The sequence below is a fragment of the Amborella trichopoda genome, chromosome 10 (assembly GCF_054954075.1).
Source record: "Amborella trichopoda isolate Santa Cruz 75 chromosome 10, AtrichopodaSantaCruz75HAP2 v2.0, whole genome shotgun sequence".
NCBI lineage: Eukaryota > Viridiplantae > Streptophyta > Magnoliopsida > Amborellales > Amborellaceae > Amborella > Amborella trichopoda.
This window is the reverse complement of record NC_142345.1, coordinates 3,799,452-3,820,859: the sequence shown is the minus strand read 5'-3', so window position 1 is coordinate 3,820,859 and position 21,408 is coordinate 3,799,452. Positions and strand designations below refer to the sequence as shown.

Sequence of the window (21,408 nt, the reverse complement as noted above, 5' to 3'; positions counted from 1 at the left end):
AGAACCCAAGGGTTTAGGCTATGGAGTTCTTCTATTTCTCATCTCTCAACTACAAATTTATGGCTAAGGGTTTTAGGGTATAGCAAAAAGAAAATACATCTCTCTCAAGCTATGTTGCTAAGGGAATTCACCTAGGGTATGAGTTTGTGATCAAAGGGGTTCATGTTCTATTTGTGAGGCTTGGCCTAAACTTGCTTTCCCGATTGAGATTGAAGGTTGATCATTGATCACACGTCATTGGATGGTGGTTACTCAGTATGGGGTGTAATAAGCTCGGTTGAGGTAATCTCCGGCACTCCCTTTTTGTTTCTTCTCATACTTAATTATATAGTCTTTATATTCTCAAGTATAAGAATTGTAGATATTTTCTTTGTTTAATGGCATCAAGGTTTTTAAGATCTTGGATTTGTTAGTTTTAATAAGACTACTTGTAAGTGATCTTTGTCCAAAGAAAAAGAAAAAGAAAATAAAATAAAAAGGTGAAAAGAAGAAAAAATAAATAACAATAATATTTCCCAACAATATCACATTATTCTTTCTTTCCTCTTTTTGGATAGAGATTGTGTTCCAGGTGATTATTTGGATAAACACTTGTGGGAGAAAACATAAGACTGGGAAACCCCATTATATAACAGATTTTGGAGAGAGAGAGAGAGAGAGAGAAAGAAATATAAGGTACGTTGTTTTTGTTATTAGAGAGTTGTACAAAGATCTATCAAGTCCTTCCCATCTCAAGAAATGTTTCATCTCTTTTAGAAAAGTCTAGGAAACATACCCCTTCAGATTTTTTCCCCTCCCATCTAAGCCCCTACAGATCCCCTCTTGGCATGTAAGAACTCTCAAGCCTTCTATGAAATGGCTTGGCATTTGCGATGTTGAATCATCATCATGGTTCTTGTAATAAAAAAAAAAAAAAGGTGACCTAAGCAACCAGCAGCGAATTCTCGATGTGCAAAAGGGAACAAATAGAGCTAAATATGAACATGAGATTCAAAAAAGTATGTAGCTTTTATTTGATCCTCGTGTAGTTCTTTTTTTACATTTATATTTTTTGTAACTATTTCCGCAATGTAGATATGCCTATTATGTCCAACATTGATATCAGAGCAGTTCGATGGATGTTCACTATTGCATTTGGTTTTTTATTTTTTATTTTTATTTATTTATTTATACTATTCCATAGAGCACATTCTCATATCTAATTACCTTGCATAGCTCGAAGAGACTCAAGTAGTTCGGTCTCAAATCTGATAGCCATGCATGATTTAAAGCATCATTGTCAAGTTGGATTACCACATCGTTTATTTTTTCCCTTTTGCATCGAGAAATTGAGTGGTTTCATTAAAGAAACATGACTAATATGAAGGGAAAAGTTTATATAGAGCTTAGGTTCTAAACAATCAAATTAGATCTTACCTCAAAACTTACACTAGAAGAGGTTGTTTTGATGCCCAAATATCATCAAATTGATCATCTCCATATCAAGATGCATGACCATGAGAAATAAATGGATTTTAAGTTTCACAAGTAGTGCATCTTGTAACGCATTTTTGAACCGTCAATTTTAAATATTTTTAAGTTTTCATAGATCTGCTCAATCTACATTATTTTTTAAGCTTTAAATTTTACAACTAAAGATGAAAATATAATTTAAGGCTATCACAAAACTTTCCAATATTAAAACCATATTTGTCAACGCTATTTAAGGGTGGGCTCTAATTTGATGGTTTAGAGCCTCGACTCTATATAAACCGCACCTCTAATAAGAAACCTGTAATTTTACATCTAAACCAGCAAAACAACATTTCAATATATATGAATATTGAGATGTTCTTTTGCCCTTTTCCTTACTGTTGTATCAAGCAGGGGTGAATATTACTTATTTAGGGCTGGTAGTGGACTTAGACCCGATTCGAAACCCAACGGGTATATATGACTCGGGTCCGAGTATGGATCCAAGTTTTAGACCCACAAACAGTGTCTAGTCCAATCTAGCATACTTGAATGGTCTCGAGTCCGAGTATGGGTCCTGCACGACCACTTATGCCATATTCAACCCGTATTTTTTAATACATTAATATTAGTATTTAGAGAGAGAGGGGGAAAGAGAGAGAATTAATAATGGCACGAATTTGAAATATGAAACGGAGTTTTAGGGAGAGGAAGAGGGACGAGGGAGATAATTAATGACGGGCACGGTTTCAAATATGAGAGGAAGCTCTGGAGAGAGAATCAAGGATGGGCACGCACGGATTTCAAATATGATAAAATGAGCTTTGGGAGTTTTGGAGTCCGACGAGAGAAACTGTGGTTTTGCCCTTTTCTGAATACTCCAAAAGAGAGAGGTCAGTTGGGGTTCACAGAGAGAGAGAGACGTGGATTAGGATTTAGAGAGAGAGACAGGTTTCATAACCTGTATTCTGGGCACGTACAGGTATGGGTAATTTGGAACCGTCAGGTTTGGGTACGGGTATGGGTATTATAGAATCGGCGGATTTGGGTTCGGGTTCATATTGTGCTATTTGAGTCTGGGTCCGGGTTTGGGTCTAGGTCCGGGTACAGTAGGACCCTATCCATACCCAACCCGTTGCCACCCCTATACTTACTAAGTTACTTACTAGGTCAGGACATGGGTCTGACTTACCATTGTTCTAGATCAATCCCCCTTTTATAGAGAGAGAGAGAGAGAGATGAAAAAAATTAAGTAAAGCTTGATTTCAAACCTCAAAATCTTGTTCAGAAAATACTTTGGGTATGGAAAAACTTACCGTGGCTCTAAAATCTATTTCCATAAATGACTATAAAAATTTGTAACTCAAAACATGTTACAGATCTCATGGATGTGTGAACATTAAAAACTAGGCGATATAGATCATGTGCTACACCACCCCACTAACACCTTCAAAAAACTCAACTCCTAAATTATTTGTAAAAACGGTTTGGGGCTGTCTTCTCCACTATTACCGAAAATAAAAATAAAAATAGATGGTGTGCACGCTATTTTTTTAAGACTTGAAAATATTTATTATTTTCATATCCATCTTGATCAAGGTGGAGGTGTTTCATTTGAAGATTTTCTAATGCCCAAACTACAATTTTTTTTTGTGAGATTTGAGATATGACTACTTTTTTTTCCTTGGTTTCTGTTCACTGATCCTTTCAAAGTTAGTGGAACTTACTTTGATGAATTCATTACCTCCTCCATGGCCCACACGCCATCAGATTTTGCACTGAAAGGTCATAGGAAGTGAAAAACTACTGCAATTACTTGAAACGAGAACACGATAAAAAAAGATAAAAGGAAAAAAAAATGATGATGTTCTCTCTCTCCCCCCCAAGCGTGATCGAGAAGCACTAACCTTCTCTCTGTCCACATCTTACTGGGAAGATTCCATGCTTTTGTATTTTATTTACGAGCAAGATTAAAAAAAATTGTGGCGATTGAAAAGTCGAATTTCAATCACCTCATCGTCTACGCGTTTTCTATTCGTGTGAAATTATGATGTTGTCTTCATCTTGGATGAACGTAGATGAGAGGGACGCCAATATGGATTCTTTCAACTCAATATGAAACGCCAATTAGATGGAGAGAGAGAGAGGACTTCTTGATTCCTTGGGTCTGTAAATAAGTGTTTACAAAAAGGAAAAAGTTTATATAGGGATGCTACCTTATAATGTAAAACTAACCCTCAAAAATCCATGGAAAAAGGTAGTTTTAGTGTTGAAAAACCCTTCATTGATCGTCTCGATATATGACTATAAAAAATAAAAAGATTTTAAGTCTCAAAAACAGTGCATTTTACCACATATTATCTACACCGTCCATTTTCAAGATTTTCATATGTTTATAAATCTACTTGATTTTAACTATTTTTTAAATTTAAAATTTTATAATTAGTTATAAAAATAGATTTTAAGATAATCCTAAGAACATTTTACATCAAAATTATATACCATGATAAATTTTGAAGGTGCACCTTACCTCTACACCTACAGATGCATCTGTATGCCAACTGCACCCTTAAAAAAAATGTGGACCCAATTTAAAATAGTTTTACCCAGCTCTCGAGAGCAATTCTGGGTGATCCGATTTTTATAATATATTGGAAATTAGGTCCCCAGAATCGACTGGTTTGGGCCCGTACCAGTGCTATAAGAGACAACCAGACGATTCTATAATAAGCCAGCTTTTGATTAAAAAATTTATCTTTATGTTCTTTTGAAATTGAGAAATTTACATTCATACCAGTTTTTGTAAACCATTATAATGAAGGGAAAAGTTTATATAGAGGCGAGGCTCTAAACAATCAAATTTGAGCTTACCTCAAAAGTTTCACTATAAGAGGTTGTTTTGATACCCAAATATGTTCAAATGAATCATCTCGATATCAAGATGCATAGTCATGAGAAAAAAATGGATTTCAAGTTTTAGAAATAGTGTATTTTGTAACCTATTTTTGAACCGTCAATTTTCAAGATTATCAAGCTTTCATATATCAGTCGATTTACCCTATTTTTTAAGCTTTAAACTTTCTATACAAACCACATCCTATAATGAAAGGGGCCCAAAATAGGTCGATATTACTCGGAAGGACATGCCCTCAAAATTTTTTATTTTTTGACAAATTTACCCTTGGTTTGATTTTTTAATCATGGATCACTTGGTAACATCAATTTCCCATTTAGACCTCATTTTTTGAAGGTTCAAGGTTGTCCTATGTTTCACGTTTAGATCTCAATTTTTAAAAGTTTAAGGTGGCCATAAAATAAAAATAATAATTTAATATTTGATGTAATGTTTAAAACATTAGATCAGGTACAAACTTGGAAAAAAAATGAAAAATCGAAAAAGAGACCTCCGCATAAATATCATATATTTGGACCATCATATAATTGCGGTCAAATAAAATGATAAAAACGTAATTTTCTTGTTGAAATTAAAAAATAGACGTTAGCTAGCCCATCCGACATAGTAACAATTCAAGCGATTTCCCCTTCCTTGTGTAAGAGCCTTAGTCTTCTCATTTGCTGGCCCGACGGCAACGCAAGAGCTTCTACGGATAAGGGCATTGGGCATAAAACAGGCGTAAGGAGGTGAGGTAATGTCTTAAAAAAATTACAAAAACCTCTCAAGATCATTTTTTTTTTTTATGTAATTTACTTCCAACTTAACTTTTTTTTCCGGCAATACACTTTTTATGCAAATAACCTCCAACCAAATAAAAAAGTTACCTAAACTACCTTACCTTACTTTTACCATATTCACTCCTCTTTCTCATCTATCCCACCAAAATAGGCGCTCCGACACTATGTAAGTGCAGTTCGGTACTAGGGCTTCATCACGGTGTAAAGTACAGTCCGGCAATAGGGCTTCGACACTGTGTAAAGTGTAGTCCGGCAGTTGCCTAGGGCGGTCCGACAGTAGACATTATTGGATTCCAAGGCTCTGGCACTATATAAAGGACGGTCCGACAGTACTCAATTTCGATCCGATAGTTATCTTAGGAAGGTTCGGCACTTATGCACCCAGAAATGTGATAGTGCTCTCCGGCAATGTGCTACTGGGGTCCAAAAGTCAACGTCAAATTTGGCCAAAATGATTTTTATGTACTAGAAGGACATTTCCATCTAGAAAAAATGAACTTTTTCCCTTGAGGGGGTATTTGCATAGAAAGTTTGCTTTGAGGAAAAAAAGTGAAAAAAAATTAAAGTTCAAAGTAAGTTGCATAAAAAATGTTGTCCTGGTGTTTTTTGTAATAACCCAATGTTTTCTCCAAAAGATAGCCGGATAATTCTGTCTCCTCTTTAAATGGAACGTAAAAAGACTATGTCATTGATATTGCTAAAAAAGAAACACAATTTTTTGTATCAAATCGAAAATTATACAAAAATAAAATAAAAAATATATAAATGAGTAATGATCACATGAGACCCTCCCACACCTATACGTGTAAGACCTCAAAGGATCACCATTAAATTTGGCACATATCTCTAGAAAAGTCAAGTCCCACATTCAAATGATAACATTTCTAGATATATGTACCAAATTTAATGGTGAGCCTTTGGAGTCCTACACACATGGGTGTGGGAGGGTCTCATACGATCATTACCCTATATAAATATTTATACAAAAAAAAAAAGGTGGGGTTTCTATAAGGTTGCAACCTTAAACAATCCAATTAAAGCACACCTTCAAATTTTATCTTAACATGTAATTTTGCTATAAAATATTTTTAGAATTATCTTAAAAACTATTTTCATATCTAATTAGAAAATTTCAAACTCCAAAAATGGCTAAAATCAAGTAGATCTATAAATATATGAAAATCTTGAAAATTGACGGTCTGAATAATGCGTTGCAAGATGCACTATTTTTGGGACTCAAACACTTTTTTTTTAATATTCATACATCTCGATGTCGAGATGTTCAATTAGACCCTAGAATATTCAATAATCAGCAGACATCTAAAGCAGTAAACAACGTCTCAATATTGATGTATTTTTTACAAAAATAATGAAAATGCAGTACCCTAATATTTTTAAAATCTCAAAAATACTATTTTAGTTTTTAGTAATTTTTAAAACATTTTGAGGTTAAAAATGGCCGATCCAACTGATTATCTGATCAATAATGCCAATCCACCGATTCAGCCTAGTTTTTGAGATGGTTGATCCAAGTCACCGATCCGTTTTTCTAAATTAATAACCCCAATAATGTTGGTGTCCTTGGCATTGGGGTCAGGATACTGGTGGTTGGGTGTTACATGCCTCAATATAACTCCATTTCCATTATTAATACTTTAGGGATAGACTTCAAAATCTATCGGGAAAATTTTCAAATCATGGATATGAAAAAAAAAAAGATTTTAAGTTATGAAAGTAATGCATTTTGCATTATTTGAAATATCAATTTTCAAAAAATTTAATTGCTTATAGACTTGCTTGATTGGCATCATTTTTGAGATTTTAATTTTTATAATTAGGAGTGACATTAGATTTCCATGTCATTACAAAGGTTTTCAGCGCCGAAACTGTATTGTTTTTGGCATAGTTTCAATATACGCATTACTTTAATAGTATAAGATTGACACCTTATATAAGCCACGCCAAATGAAAATAATTTTTGTGATCTTTCTATGTGGCACAATCAATAGAAGCTAGTGGATACTTATTAATGTGAGTTGCCGTATACTCAATTTTTGTAGTTTTGGCCACTAATACTTTGAAATGTTAGTTGATAAGAAATTTACACAAAAAATTTGATAAGAAAGTCGGAAGCTACTATAAATGCTTTTAAGGGATTATATAAAAATTATTTATCATTGTTAGTTGATAAGAAATTTACACAAAAAAATTGTCAAGAAAGTCGGAAGCTACTATAAATGCTTTTAAGGGATTATATAAAAATTATTTATCATTGTTACAAGGAGGTCACAATTGTTAGTAGCCATTAGATGCTAATTTGGATGGCTTGGAGTGTGTTAAAGTTCAATAATTCGTTTTGGGATTTTGAATCTTGTCAATAACACACTCACAGCCCTCAGTTTGAAATTTCACATACATTAATCATTGTGACCTCCTTAACATAAAAATAAACCTTTCCATACTTTTCAAATAAGAGCATGATGCTAGCATTAAAAAAGAATACGATGCTATTCCTTTCAAAACGAACACGATGCCATTTTCTCGATCCTAATACTAACTTTAAAAAGAGGGAAATTATGGAATATCCCTAAGATAAAACATTCTCCACAAAATACCCCTCATAAGAAAAGTCTCTTGTGCTTATTGGGATTGTATATTTTGAGACTATTTACTTTTGGTACAAGGATGTTACAATTATCTTTAGCCAGTGGATGCTAAATCCAATAGATTGAAGTATGACACAATATTCAAGAAGTTTTATTATAAACATTGTGCCCAATCAATGACACATTCTCAAAATCGCCTGATGCTAAATTTTATATTCAACAATCAATAATAACTACTAAATAGTCTCATTATATACATGTCTATACTTATTAATCTACGCTATAAACAAACAAATTAGAGCCTACCTTCAAATAGTATTGAGAAATGTAGTTTCAATATTGGAAATCTTTTTAATAGCCTTAAATATATTTTCATCTTTATTTATAAAGTTTAAAGCTTTAAAAATAGTGTAGATTGAGAGATCTATGAAAACTTGAAAATTGACGGTCTAAAAGTGCGTTACAAAATACACCATTTCCAAAACTTGAAATCCATTTGTCTCTCATGTCCATGCATCTTGATGTCGAGATGATGAATTTGAGGATATTTGGATATCAAAATAACCTCTTCTAGTGAAATTTTTGAGGTAGGCTCGAAGTTGATTGCTTGGAGACTCGGCTCTATATAAACTCTTCCGTTAACCAAAAGGAACTTTTTTTTTTTTTCCACGATGTTTAGATAAAAAAAGAGCTTTACAACACGATCTTGGCTGCAGGGTAGGACCAAGGACCCCTTGACCAATAGAAATGCTCAAACCCCAAACCATTTATCGAGAACTTTCTATCATTTGCATAAATTATAAAAAATTTAACAAAACTCAAACCACCATCATCATCATCCGAGCTATTTTTCAACTAATTGGGGTCGGCCTAACAACCCAAACCCTCTTTCTAAAAACCATTTGTCTTTTTCTCCAAACATCAAGATCAAAAGAACTCAAAAGCCCAAAGAGATTGTACATAATGAGAATATTTATCTTTGGTATAGAGAAGTCATAATTACTTAGAGTGAAATCTGACAAGTTGGGTACGTCACAAAGTTTGATAAATGTTTTTTTTTAACTTTGAGTTTAGTCAATGAAATAAATGTAGCTACCTAATTTCACATCTAATGGTCAAGATTAATTTTGACCACTTTGTACCAAAGGTAAATAATCTCATTATATACTTTCCAATCTCTTCAAAAAAACTTATGACCGACAGATCCCATGACAGAAAAAGCTACAGAATTCAAGCAAACACCCGAAGCCCTAAAACCCAATATCCTAATACCCATTTTTGCATTTCAACCACCACAGCACCCCAAATTTCAAAACTAATCTTCCTAGACAACACCATTTTCTAGGGAAAACACCTGTCAAAATTCTTCCATGAATATTGTCCAAATTTTCTTTTCTTTAACTACCGAACACCTAATTTTCTCTCTCACTCTCGCATTTTATTTGAGGGAATGAGGAAGTCCCATTTACAAACCCTGAAAGCCATCCTAAACAAGGTTGACATGTGGACAAGGAGAAAATGGTTGCATGGGGTAAAAAAGGATGTGTGTGACGGATAAGAGGTAGTGTAGAGCACAGTTAGGAAACACGACCCGGAAGGAACCTGGCCATGGGCGAGGTCCGGGTAACCGACCCTACTGAGCAAGTACTCGCTAGGGGTGGCAACGGTTTAGATACGTGTGGGGTCCGGTTGGACCCAGACCCGGATTGTCAGGTCCCGGGTCGGGTTGGGTCCATTGTCACCCTCACTATGAGCATCTTTTTTATTTGGGTACGGTTTGTATAGAGCCAAGGCTTTAAACAATCAAATTAGTGCCCACCTTCAAATAATGTCGAGAAATGTAGTTTCAATACTGGAAATCTTTGACTAGCCTTAAATAATATTTTTATTTTTAATAATAAAATTTAAAGCTTAAAAAATAGTATACATGGAGCAAATCTATGAAAACTTGAATAACTTAAAAATTGACGGTCCAAAAATGCGTTACAAGATGCACTATTTCTAAAACTTGAAATCTATTTGTTTTATCTAGTCCATGTATCTTGATATCGAGATGATCAATTTGAGGATATTTGGACATCAAAACCACCTCTTCTAGTGAATTTTTTGAGGTAAGCTCTAATTTGATTGTTTAGAGCCTAGGCTCTATATAAATTTTTCCCTTTTTATTTTGCCCTTTTATTACCATCATATACCGATATTATTGACAACAAGGTCACAATCACCGGCCATTAGATTTCAAGTCATCTCATTTGTCGTTTAATCACTAAAGATGACTATGAGTTCTTATTGTATATGATTCTTAATACACGCAAACGAATAGGGCTTGAAGTATTTAATCTCCAATAGTTTACAAGTACGGATGGGTATTACAAGACCCAGACCCAAACCCAGACCAAGACCCGAATAGTATTTTGGTCCAGGTTTTAGACCCATACTCGGACCCGTGTTAGGTATACTCGATGGGTCCTGGATCAGGTCCAACGAGATTAGAAATTAATAAAAAATACATTCAAAATGAGATTAGTAAAGTAAAAAAAAAGGAATTGATTTTGAAAAATCAATTTGTGCCTAAAGTTATGTTACAAGTAATCTATAAAAGAAAAGAAAATATAAAAACTAGTATTAATGAATACTCTCAATCTTTTTCAAACCAATAAAAAACATTAAATGACCAATTCCAAAAAAAATTTAAATTTTTTTAATTTTTAAATTTTAAATTTTTTGAAGTTTTTAAGTTGACCACCTTAACCGGCCACACCCACTGCCGGGTCCACGTCGACCCGGCATGTTTTGCAAAGACTATAGTAGAGAGAGAGCAAGAGACCGCTTCTTACCCTTGTAGATTTTAAGCCTATGGCCAAAGAAAAGGAAAGGCATTTTCGCCTGAAAAATATTATTGGTCGGGTTGACACCTCCCCCTATTCTCTCTGTCTCCACAGCTCTCTCTTACAGGGAAGTTTCGATGCTTTTATTTATTTATGTTTAAGACAAAAAAATTTCGTAAGAATTGCATTCCTTAACGCGTTATTCTTGTCGGGAGAAATGGGATATTCATATCGGGTCAAATTGAATATATGGACTTCAACTCAATGTGAAAACGATAAAAATTCGAGTAATTCGAGTAATTTTATATTGGGTCCACTGGCATGAGAGAGAAAGTGAGGACCTTCCTGCATTGATGCGACGTTTGACCATGTCAATTATTGAGAGAGAGAGAGAGAGAGAGAGGGGTTCTTGAGTTCATTTATTAACCAGTTTGACGGAGAACACAAGAGCAACGCGAAAGAAGGATGATGGGAGAGGAGGGGAAAACCAGAGTGGTGGTGGATGAGGGTCTCATTAAGCCATGTTTCTCCGCTGCCATGAAAGCTCAAAGAGAGCATGAGCGCACCACTTTATCTCACTTCATCGTTGAGAAGAAGCCGAAGAATGGGCATGTGATCATGGGATTTGCAGGGAATTGGCGAAGCTTGGAGGCTGATTTGCTGCGATCAAAGGGAAAGTTTGGAGAGTGTAAAGTGGACCTTGGCATCTTCCCTTTGCTTAAAAATCTCTGCACCGATGAGCCAGCCAAAGTCAATGAAGCCTTTCTCCATCGCTTTTCAGATCTCTTCCTCAAAGATGATCGATTTCAGAAAAAGGTGCAGTTCCCTCTTCTCTCTCTCTCTCTCTAAAACTATGGCTGTTCTCTTTCTCTGGCACTTGTACAACTGTTTAATGTTGGATCTAATTTTTTTCCTACAACTATCCTAAAGTTGCTTCTTTTTTTTTTTTGTTGACATGCGACCAAACGCTGTGAAATCCCTGCCTCTATGATCCAAGCCCAATTCCTTACAACTATCCTAGAAATAGGAGCAATTAATATTTCCAATTTTTTTCTAAATTTTAAAATTTATGGCTCAGAACGCAATTGTCAAATTTGCTATTTCTTCTCCATCGCCGATTGGCTTTTACGAAAAAGGAAAAAAGTTTATAAAAACGTTGAGGCCCTAAACATACAAATTAAGGGGCACATAAAATTTCTCTAGAAGAGGTGGTTTCGATGCTAAAAAATCCTCAAATCGATCATCTCGACTTCAAGATGTATGGACACGAGGAAATGACAATTGCTATTTCTTCTCCATCGCCGATTGGCTTTTACTAAAAAGGAAAAAAGTTTATAAAAACGTTGAGGCCCTAAACATACAAATTAAGGGGCACATAAAATTTCTCTAGAAGAGGTGGTTTCGATGCTAAAAAATCCTCAAATCGATCATCTCGACTTCAAGAAGTATGGACACGAGAAAAAATAGATTTTAAGTGTGGAAAATAGTTTTGCTCGATCTACACTATCTTTTAAGCTTTAAATTTTATAGATAGATATGAAAATCAATTTTTAGGCTATTACAAAATTTTTTTAGTAGTGATACAACATCTTTCAATACAATTGGAAGGTAAGCCTTACTTTGATCGTTCCTGGGTCTTATACAAACCATACCCTTAATATCAAAGAGATTTTTTAAGAGGAGAAAATAATTTATATATTTATAGTAAAAAAATGCATTACAAGATGCACTATTTTCAAAACTTGAAATCCATTTTTTTCTCATGTGCATGTGTCTTGATGTCGAGATGATCAATTTGGAGATATTTGAGCATCAAAACTACACCTTCTAGTGAAATTTTTGAGGTGGGCTCTAATTTGATTGTTTAGAGCCTCGGCTCTATATAGACTTTTTCTTTATGTACTATGACTGTTGTTCGGTGTGGACTCACTTTCTACTTATTATACGATTGCACATGACGTATTTTTTTAGATGAGCTACCACTACAATACAATAGAATAACGTTTTATGGGTTATGTTAGGGGTGTTCACACTATTGAGTAATTTATCATTATACTTAACAAAATTTGGACATTTTTATACTCTTGTTTTGTATATAGAGTATTTTTTTTTAATAGGAGCATTTTTTGTTATTAGGAGAGGTATGGCGTGACATCATGCTCCATGTAGATGACGTTATGTCCCTCTTAATAACCAAAAATACCTTTACTAAAAAAAATTTCTTGTACAAAATAAAGGTATATAAATGTTCAAATTTTATTGAGTACAATGTTAAATTACTCTATAGTGTGAGCATCCTAACATAACCCAAGTTGTATTATATAACTTATAAGCGTATATACTATGCTCCTATGAGAATGTACTATACAAGGACTCCCTCGCTCTAATCACCTATTTAGGAGGATTTTGTTTAGTCTAAAATGTTGAGAACCATATAAGAATCACCATATGATAATTTTTAAAAGAAAAACCTTGACTTTGACACTTAGATCTAAACCTTCAAAATTGGACGATCTCTATTCATTCTTGAGGAATTAAGTAGTCCTAGGATATAGAAAGTTTTATTTCAAAAACTATTTAAGTTATTCTATAGGTTATAGAGATTACATCCTCAAAAATTGAGATCTAAACAGTATCACTAGTATGTGTTATACCTGAAGAAGTAAATAGATAGTACAGTTCCACAATAGTAAGAAATCTTTTCGAATAACCTCTAATTCAATATGAATTTTTTTTTTTTTTTTTGGTCAAGGACGTGTTTTGCTGTATCCAAATTTTTAAGAAAAGTGGTACCCAAAATCAACTGTAGAGCATGCCACATGTATACCATGTATACTGTAGACCAGCGTAGGAAAAAACGGTTTTTTTTTTTATTCATTTTTCTGCCATATTTTGGCATTTTTCAGTGTATTTGTTTACGTAATTTCTCATATTTTTTCGATAAAACAAAGTTTTTAAAATGAAAGATCCATAAAAACAGAGTTTTAATTGATTGAAATTGTTTTTTTTTTCACAATTTTTGAAATTTCTGCAATTTCTTCAATTAAATTTTCATTACCTAATCATTTTTTATAAAATTTAGGGTGTTTGATAGATAATATTATCCTCTATCAGATCTATGTTTCATTTTGTTCAATCTACATAAGATTGTGGGTTGATTTTGGCCCAAAACACTGCTACTAAAAAAACTTGAGATCGATCCAAATTTTTTTAAAAAATTATCAATTTATTGCTCGGTTTGGATCAAATTGAGTTGTGGTGTTTTATCATTAAGGCTTCATTTCTCAAATAAAATAGGTAAGTTTATTTATGATGGAGAAAAATTTTTATATATGAATTGTTTTATTGCTCGTTGTGACAAAAATTTTATAGATCTGAAATTTCTGTCATTTTTTCATTTAAATCTTCACTACTGAATCGTTTTTTATGAAATTTGGTGTGTTTGAAATATGATCGAAGCCTTTACAATGTAGGTGTGTTGATGTTCTGGTTATCAAAAGATTAAAGGTCATTTTTTGCTCGAAATATTGTTCGATTTTAGGGTTTTTCTTTGAGAAATCGATTTTTCTAAAAAAAATTATTTTGCTTAATGAAATTATATCTATTTTTATATTTTTAATTATCTTCTCTTTTTATTGTAATGTTATATTTTTTCTTAAAAAAAAAAAAAAACTATTTTGCTTAATAAAACTTGTTTTTTCTTTTAATGTTTCCTATATTTTCGCTTGTTTAATTGTAGTTAAGGTTTTCTCTTATTTTCGTAATAGCATATCTCTTTGATGGGTGGCTTAGATGAAAATAGAGAATCCTAGAATAGTGCAAATAAGACATTTGAATTACTAGATAATATTTGCATGTTGTACTAATTAAAAAAAAAAAAAAATTCCCATGTACCTAGTGTGTTCTTAATCCTTGAAATAATTTTTGTTTTTTTCCTCTTTTTTTTTTAGTGTATGAAATCGTTCTATATATTAGCTCCCTCTAAAAGAAGTATGATGGATTAAATTATAAATTAGCTATCTATTTCTAATCTTTTGTTATTTAATTAAAAAAATTCTAAATTTAATTTTTTAAGATAAATGTAGGGAATAAAATAGTATAATTTAATCCGGGCCAGGCCAATCTTAGGGTGGGCCTCTTGTTTCAAGCCCTATTAAAGCCTTATGTGTGAAATTTCTATGCCAAACCAGGTTCAGAAAGCTCAAGAAAGTAAGGAGAAGTTGATACTTACCGGCCACTCTATTGGGGGATCAATTGCAATCATAGCCACTCTGTGGCTTCTCAACCAGTCCCGAAAACCAGGCACCAACCTTACCACCCCTCTATGCATCACCTTTGGATCTCCATTAGTGGGAGACCAACGCCTTGTCCAGGCAATTTGTAGAGAGAATTGGTCCTCACACTTCATCAACTTCGTATCAAGATACGATGTAGTTCCCCGAATCCTCTTCTCCCCTTTCTCATCCATTCACGCTCAATTACGTTTAATTCCTCAGCTATGGACACCTTTTTTTTCTTCATCCAATAATGTAAGATTTCAAGAAATAGCAGCCAAGCTTTACACTACTGTAATGACTAACACATTGTCCATAGCTAGCTGCACTAGTGCCTCTTTTTCTATGGTACCGGGGGTCACTAATCCAATGTTTGAAGCCATAGCTAGCATGGTAGAACTTAGTCCATATAGACCTTTTGGGTTGTCTGTATTTTTCGATGAAAACATGAGAAGCATGAGAATGGTGGGACTTGAGAATTGCGAGGCTACTTTGCAAGTGATGTTCTACACAGCGCTAGCAGATGCCCATAAAGTTGTGGAGGTGGCCAAGAGAGGGGTGGCTCAGCATCTCATATATGAATCCATGTGTGAAAGAATTAGAATGAAGGATGTTGTGTTCTTGGAAAAACTGGATCAGCTTCCATTGTCTACTCAAGGTAGCAACGACAACGAAGCCAATTCGCTTCTCCACGAGTTTGGACTGGTGAGTTTCTCATTGTTCCTAGATGTTGCACAATAGAAATACAGTTACACATGAACAAGTATTCAAGAGAGAGTTACATATTCAAATTCACACACACAAACACAGAAAGCGCATATTCCCAAAAGGGCATTATAGAAGTTGCTTCATCTTTCAAATTTTCCGGTTTCTAAGTTTGAAGTCAGCTAGATCAATTATTAGACACAATTATTAACCAAAGCTTATTTCACCTTAGTATACCTGATAATTATACCCTCTTGTCCTATGTTACACCACAGGCCAAAAGGAAAGATCCCGGGAGAATTTTCAGTAAGAATGTGTTTAGTCATTGAAGCCACCCAAGTAATTGATATCATAAGCATGCTTTTGTTAATAGATGGAATGGATAAGAATGCATGCGAGTTTCCATGGACTCAGCCAATTTTCCCTTCTTCATTTTTTTCTTCATTTCTTTTTCTTTTGACATGTTAATGGAGTAGGATTGGGACTCTAAAGTCATTTTCACCTTGGCCACCATGCCAAGAGCTCCATTCTTGAATCCTTGAGAATCGTTTTTGTGTTTTCTTGTTTGTGTAGGGTACAAAAGCAAGGCTGGCCCTTTGTATGGCCAGACAATCCGAAATGCAAAAGCATGACAACCATGCCAAAGTATGTAAGAGTTTTGACAAACTTCAGCCAGCATTAAGTTGGCTCATGGATTACCGGGACAGTTATGTAAAGGAAGGTACATGTTACTATGACGCGTTTAAGGCCCAAAAGAACACAAAGGACTTCAAGGCCAATGTGACGCGGCTACAGCTTGCAGGTCTTTGGGATGAGGTGATTGCTCTATTACGTGACCACCAATTACCGGACATCTTTGAGACGAACCCTGAATGGGTAGGAAAAGCCACCACATATCGACGCTTAGTAGAGCCCCTTGATATAGCCAATTACTACAGGCATGCTAGAAATAAGGATGGTGGGCCTTACTTGGATAAGGGTAGACCTAGGCGCTACAAGTACGCACAGAAGTGGCTAGAGAGGAGCGAACCCAAGATAGGCTCGCCAAAGTTCGACTCGTCTTGGCTAATGGCAGAGGTGGAAGAAATGTTGAGAGAGAGGAGTTTTATAGATATGAAGGAGAAGGTGTTGGATTTTGAAATGGAGATGTTGGGCTGGAAGAATGAAGGCATGTTAGTGCTGAGGAGGGATATAGGGGTGGATGAGGGGTCTACATTTCTGAAATGGTGGAACACACTCCCTGTAGAGCATAGGAAGAATAGTTGCATCAAGGATTGGTTTGTTTCATGAAGGAAGATATAGCTTTCTTGAGAGCCAAAGGAAGTTATAACTCCATTGTCTGATTTCATAGGAGCACTACCCCTCATAATTGTAACAACTAGGTTTAAAATATTATGGGTCATTTGGCTCCCGCAGTATGAAAACTCACTGTTTTAAATCAACCTGATTCTTCCAATCCTTGGTTTAGCAAAAACCTAGTCATGGGGACAGGAATGTTTGGATAGAACCATGAAAATTTCCCATTTTTTGTTCATCAATTTGTATAACCTGGGTTTGCATCTATTTTTATGGTTAAAAAAGGAAATTCATTATTTCTTGGATACTTAAGAATTTAGGCAACAGAAATTTCAGTAACAATCAGCTTACAAAATTTCAACAAAAACATAAGAAAGAAATTCATAAGATATGTGTAGAGCATAACAATTGGGCAAAAAATCCTGCAAAAGCTTTAACAGAAGGAATTGAGGATGTGTTGCTGTTTGTGCAAGAGGAGGCTGCAAAGGCCCCCTCTCCCACAAAGTTTGAAGCACCTAGGCTCTCAAAAACAAGGTCAATTGACATTTTTTGCTTGGAACCCTGAAAAATGAACTTGTGAAAGAAAATCTTTGCAAATAAAAAATTTCAAAAAAAGTGTTCTTAAAGATTTCGAAGAATAACCCAATAATGTCTATGATTCATTACAAAAAACAAGAGGACAATTAATTTTAAAAAATAATGGGGTTGGTTTAGTTGTAGGTGATGTGAAGAATAAAAACCAAAGTTTGGCAAAAATAAGGAAAAAAAAAATAGTGCTAAAAAATAAAAGAAAAGTGATACAAAGATTTATTTGGTCCGACAAGTTGCCTACATTCACAGGGCAGCAAAGTTCTCTTGCACTAATAAGAAAAATATCATGCAATCATGGAGAATACAAGGGATTACACCTTCTCTCTATCTCAAGCTCTAAAACATAGTCTTTCTCTCACTAGAATACCCATTCAAGGACTAAAGAACTAACTCTTTTATTTTGATTTTTTTTTTGCATTATATTCTTGTTCTACAAAGCACACTTTATAAAGAGAAGAAACCCATGAGACTCACATGAGCCTCACTCTCCAATTCCTATTTTGATTAGGCCTCCTATTTCTCATAGACTACCGCCGTGAGACATCATCTTTACCCATAAATTTCCCACATCTACTAGGATTTAGTTTCCCTACCAAAATAGGAGCTAACAATGGATGGGATATGGATCGTGTGAGTCCCAATACTAGATACCCATAAAATAGGAAACAACTTCCTACTTTAATGGAAATTGGCTTCACGTAATTAACATTCTCCCATTTGAAGATATGTTTCTATTTTGACTCGTCTGCTCCAAGAAATTTATGCCCACCAGTTATTAATTATCAAGTAAAGACTAGCCCCAAGGAAGTCCTGCACCAGGTGAACTTCCCTTTTCCAATGGGCTTAGTTAACATATCCGATGGATTGTCATCAGTATGAATTTTTGCCATAAAATATTTCCATCTTCTACCACATCACTAATGAAGTGTTAGAACATCAATATGTTAATTTGCATCGACATATTCAATCGCTTTCAAATCCATTCCACTGTAAAAAATATCAGCATTGTAAGTTCCCTTCAAATACCAAATGATCCACTTCAAAGTGGTCCGATGATCATGGTATGGATTTATCGTATATCTACTCATACCTCCCATTGCTTGTGTTATATTAGGTTTGCTATTACCCATTGCAAACATGAAGCTCCCTAATGTAGATTGAATATGGTACTCGAGACATCAATGTCTTCTGTGCGTCGGTGCTAGAGCATTGTTTTGGAAAACAACTTCATATACATAGGAAATGGGGTACTAACTGGTTTGACATTATGTATATTGAAGCATCACAAAACTCTTATTTACGCTCCGATCTATACATATATTTGACTTAAATATTAGTAAAACTGAGTTAAATTTGAAAAAGGTAGAAAAAGTAGGGCTCAGAAAAGTCCTTGATCTATACAGATCTGGTCTTTTTTCAAGTTCACTAGAAGTGCCAACTCGAAATCCGTATATTGACATGAAATGTTGCTTCTAAATTTTATTAAATCTAATAATAAATTACTTTTTAGAAAAAATAAACTAAAGCAGATAATTTGATGAAGAAAAACAAACTAAATTAAGCAAAGAAGAAATACATACCTCTAGGGATATGAAACCTGGACTTTTGGGCTTAGATCAGGCCACTCTTTTTATTTGTGTCACCATCTCCTTTTTTGGATTCTTTATGCTTGCTGGGATTGATAGATCTAATGTTCATTTACCTAAATCTAGGGATACTAAGGCATGGGGAAAAGGTGAAATTTTTTGTAGGGTCTACCTAGGCCTTTTTTGTGATTAGAGAAGAATTTCTTTAATTTTCTAAAGAAATTCGCATCTCCTTATATTGAATATGAATTCTAAGATTTTTTGTGATTTTTAGATATTTTTTAGATATATTTTAAATTTTTTCAGAATTTTCTATGGTTTTTTTTTCTAAATTTATTATTATTATTTTTTTGCTATTTTTCATATTTTTGGGAATTGTGTCCTATTTTTTAAGGATTCTAGAGGATTTCTAATCTCTCACCTTGGGCTATGGAGGCTGGTATTTATAGGTTTCAATTGTATATATTTCTTGATTTGTTTTTATATTTTTTTCAATTTTTTTATTTGATTGATCTTTTGACTTTATCTACTAAAGAAAACACATTTTTAGTACATCATCAGGCCACATCTAGGCCTGTTGGGCTGCGTCAGGGCCTACCCTGAGCCCCAACACTTGGGTCTCATAGGGACCAAATTGTTATTTTTTATATTTATTTTAGCTGTATGTCCGATTTGGGTGATTCTTGAATGTTGGAAAGCTCTTGGAGTCTACTTAAACTTGGGATAAGTTTTGAGCAATTTTGAGATAATTTTAGTGGGTCTAGGTTGCCGATGGTCTACTAGGGTTTTTGAGGTCCTTCGGGCTCAAAATCGAGGTTTTTTCAAAGCTCCTTTATCTAGAATTTCAAGTGGGTGTTTACAATTGCCCCTCTTTAGCATTAACCTGGCCCCAGTTGAATGGTAAAGAAGTAGACATCTGAGATACGGTGGGAAGGACCACACTTTACATAGTATCGGAGCCCTACTGCTGGACCGCTTTACATAATGCTAGAGCCTTACTGTCGAACCGAACCTTACATAGTGCCGAAGCACTAGTGTGGGACCCCACTTATATATTGCCGAAAACCCTATTTTGGTGGAAAAGAGGAGGGAGGCTAGGTTAAGGTAAAAATAAGGAAGGGTAATTTTGATATTTTTATTTTTTATTTGGTTGGGGTTTTTACCTAGAAAGTATATTTTGAGAAGAAAAGTAAGAGAAAAAGTTGGTTGGGTTGAGGTAAGTCGGTAGTTTTCGGTTTTTTTTTTTTTTCTAAACCATTTGTGTAAAAAAGTGGAGCAAACTTTGAGTACGAATCGAGAGGGATGTTGGAAAGTTACAAAATAAGAAAGAGACGCGTGTAAGTTTTAAAATGCATTTGAGACTTTTTAAACCGGAAATTTGTATAAATATCCCCATATTATTTAAGATTTGAAAAAGGAAAAAGTTTAGTTTGCAACTTTAAAATGTAGTAACTAATGTTGCATCTAAAAAATCATGGGAAAATACTGTTTTGATGTCAGGAAACCCTCTAATTGATCATCTCTGACATTGAAATATATGAAAATGAAAAAAAAAAAAAAAGATTTTGAGTCTAAAAAATAGTACATATTGTAACACATTATATAGATGGTCTATTTTATAGATTTTCAGATGTTTATAGATCTACTTCATTTGAATCATTTTTGGAGTTTAAATTTTTATAATTAGATGAAAATAAACTCTTAGGCCATCCTAAGAAATTTTGACACAAAAATTGCATCCCATGAAAAATTTTGGAGGTGCACGTTAGGTTGATTGTTTAAGATTGCAACCTTGTGCAAACCTCACCCACATATAAAACAATGGATTATATACAATAAGACCATTTAGCTTTGATACAGAGAGGTCACAATTACTTACAACTTCCCGATGTAAAATTTGATAGCTTGGGAGTATCACAAAGATTGGGAAAATTTATTTTGAAGTTTGAGCTTGGTCTATGAAATAATTACAACTATCTAATTTCATATACAATGGTTAAGATCAATTGTGACTACTTTGTACCAAAGATAAATGGTATCATTGTATACTTTTTCATAAAATAACTATAAGATTTATATACTAAATATGTTATTAGATGTGAGATATGAACCTAAATATCCAAACTTAAAAATAATTGTGACCTCATTGTATATAAAAATAAATAAATCCTATAATATACATTTTTTTAAATAAATAGTAGGCATGTTTCTTAAAGGGTGAGATTTATTTGCGATTGCAACCTTAAACAATCAAAGTAAGGTGCATCTCCAAATTTTTTCATGTGATGCAAATTTGGTGTAAAAAAAATCTTAGGATGGCCTAAGAGCTAGTTCCATGTAATTATAAAATTTTAAATAAAAAAACGGTTCAAATCTT

The 21,408-nt window shown here is 34.0% G+C and overlaps 1 protein-coding gene across 1 annotated transcript; it reads left to right on the top strand.

Moving 5' to 3' along the window:
- Positions 1–11,030: 11,030 nt before the first annotated feature.
- LOC18424963 (protein EDS1L) lies at positions 11,031–17,014 on the top strand. The gene is made up of 3 exons (XM_088850384.1): positions 11,031–11,395; positions 14,770–15,558; positions 16,132–17,014. The coding sequence occupies exons 1-3, from the start codon at positions 11,045–11,047 to the stop codon at positions 16,846–16,848; spliced, it is 1,857 nt and encodes a 618-aa protein (XP_088706510.1). The 5' UTR covers positions 11,031–11,044; the 3' UTR covers positions 16,849–17,014.
- Positions 17,015–21,408: the final 4,394 nt, after the last annotated feature.